The 2,500-nt window shown below is 36.4% G+C and overlaps 1 protein-coding gene across 1 annotated transcript in view; it reads left to right on the top strand.

The window, feature by feature from the left end:
* The window catches only part of LOC107286054 (vomeronasal type-2 receptor 26-like), a 38,248-nt gene that overhangs the window by 789 nt on the left and 34,959 nt on the right, over positions 1-2,500 (top strand). Inside the window, exons 2-4 of the mRNA XM_015814348.2 lie at positions 934-1,243; positions 1,579-1,802; positions 2,472-2,500. The exon at positions 2,472-2,500 is cut by the window's right edge and continues 193 nt beyond it. Coding sequence (XP_015669834.2) covers positions 934-1,243; positions 1,579-1,802; positions 2,472-2,500 — 563 coding nt within the window. The remainder of the gene's footprint in view (positions 1-933; positions 1,244-1,578; positions 1,803-2,471) is intronic.

The raw sequence follows: 2,500 nt of genomic DNA on the forward strand, positions 1-2,500 counted from the left end.
AAAAGTTCAATCAATCAATTCCAACTTTGCAAGATCTTTTTTTTCTCCACGAGAAGTTGAAATTGACTGATTGATTGAACCTTTTTTTTTTTTTTTTGCACACGGCGGCGGAGGCCTAAAGCGAAAAGGTTTTATAAAACCCAGCTGAAGGCCTAGGACTGGGGCGACGGCATGCGTGCCCACAGAGAGGGCTCTCAGTGCTGCCTCTTGCACCCGTGCCATAGGTTCGCCACCACTGCCCTATAACACCAACTGGCCATGATAAGACATGATGAAAACTCTTTAATTTCACAACATATAAACAGATTTAACCATAGTTTCAATTGGGAAAATGTGACCATCCTAGACCAAACCAAGTCCAAAAATGCTAGCTAATTTCTACAAACCTGGCACTTTGACAAATTACCCATCAATAGACAAACAGACATTAACAATATCTATAGACTATGCAAAAGAGACAATCAACCAGCCAAAAAGGGAACAAAAAGACCCAAAAGATCCACCAGCAATCAGCACCAAGATCAACATAGGTTAATTTCAACATTAACATCAGATCAACAATCAAGTAAACAATACCCCAATAAAGAAACTGCCAAAGGAGCCAACAGCAAACAGCGCAACCAAAGAATCCCTAAGACCACCTCCCACCAACAGTGACAGGGCCAGACACTAAAATATAAACTGAGAGCAAACCCCACTCTTTACCAGCAATGATGATGTTACCTAATTAGGGTAATGAAACATCTGCAAGAAAATAAGCAAGCTCAAAGAGCACCAATGACCCCACATTTCAACCCTGAGCTACAAATATTCTCCTTTATTGTTACTGAAAACTATAATCTTTATGCACCAATAATAACAATGCAACTTAATGAGGGATGTGATATAGGTCGATTGTAATTGTTTTTTTTTCATCTTCATGGATGTCTTTAGCTCTCGTATAGCCCCATTCCAGTGATGAAGGATAAAACTCCAGGTCTTCCCTTCTACCAAATGGTTCTTAAGGAAGACCTTCAATATGAAGGGATTCTGTCTCTACTTTTACACTACAAATGGATATGGATTGGAGTGGTGGTTATGGATACTGACAATGGAGAAAGATTTGTACAAACAGTGATGCCCATGTTTTTTCAAAAGGGCATTTGTTTTGCATTCATACAAAAAATCCCTGTTATAACTTTTATTACTAATATATCAGAAATATTTCATAAAGGGAAGAAGATTTATGATATAGTAACACATAGTAAGGCTACAGTGATACTTGTTTATGGTGAATCTAATTCCTTTGGATTTTTTAGATTGCTTTCGTATCAATCAGATGCAGATATAGACAATAAGTATAGGAAATCCTTAGGAAAACTATGGATCGCCACAGCCCAAATGGAGATTGCATCCTTTGTATTTCAAAGAGATTGGGATTTACAGTAGACATGTTCCATGGATCTCTAGCTTTCACGTTTCACTCCAGGGATCTATCTGAATTTCAGCAGTTTATAGAGAGTCGAAACTCTTTCATTACAAAAGGAGATGGTTTTTTCAAAAACATCTGGGAGTAGGTCTTTTCCTGTGTATTTCCAGGTACACTTGTGGATGAAATGGAGGAACCTCCTTGCACTGGAGATGAACAACTGGAGAACCTCTCTTACACCTATTTTGAAATGAGCATGTCTAGCCATAGCTACAGTGTCCACAATGCTGTTTTTGCTATATCCCATGCTTTACATGCTATGCATATAACTGGATTCAAACACAGGACAAAGATAGAGGGTCAACTGATGCTACATAATCAACCATTTTGGCAGGTAATGTGCTTATAATATTCTACAGTCCTGATTCCAGGTTCTCTTAACACGATTGTATTGTTTCCTTTACACCACATAGTATAATGTTATTTAATTCAGTTGAAACTTCTCTTTTACAATGTATATAATTCATGAAAAATAATTATATTTCCAATCACCTTCAAAATACTCTGAAGATCTGATATAGAACCATACACCATTTTGGCTGCAGGTGTATTGAAATGTTTTCCATCTATACATTCTTAGCCTAGTATTTAACACAATTGGCTTTTAGTGGTCTTGTATAAAATTAAAATTGAAATGCAGGGAAACCAGGTTTCGTTTTCAGTGGTCAGAGAACAAGAGTAGGGTCACAATAAAAATGAGTCAGCATTTCAAGCATAGATTTTCCCCCTCCTGATTTATGAGGAAGGGTCCTTACATATAGTTTTACCTGATGCCAATGGTATATGATGGTATCTGTTTTGAGTTTAAAAGGAGAAAAAATATTTTGCAAGATTCTCACAAACTGGGATTGTCAAGAGGGATATTCACAATTAACAATATTAACAAGAATAACAAAAATTAAAATAAGTGAATGAAACCAGCCCTGGAATATTTTATCTGTACATTTATTTTGATTCACAGGATTTTCTACATTAATTGGTATTTTTTTCTTTTTAATTTTAGCTCCATCCATTTTTGAGACAGGTCACATT

The sequence above is a fragment of the Protobothrops mucrosquamatus genome, unplaced genomic scaffold (genome assembly GCF_001527695.2).
Source record: "Protobothrops mucrosquamatus isolate PMUCROS unplaced genomic scaffold, P.Mucros_1.0 scaffold239, whole genome shotgun sequence".
NCBI classification, from domain to species: Eukaryota; Metazoa; Chordata; class Lepidosauria; order Squamata; family Viperidae; genus Protobothrops; species Protobothrops mucrosquamatus.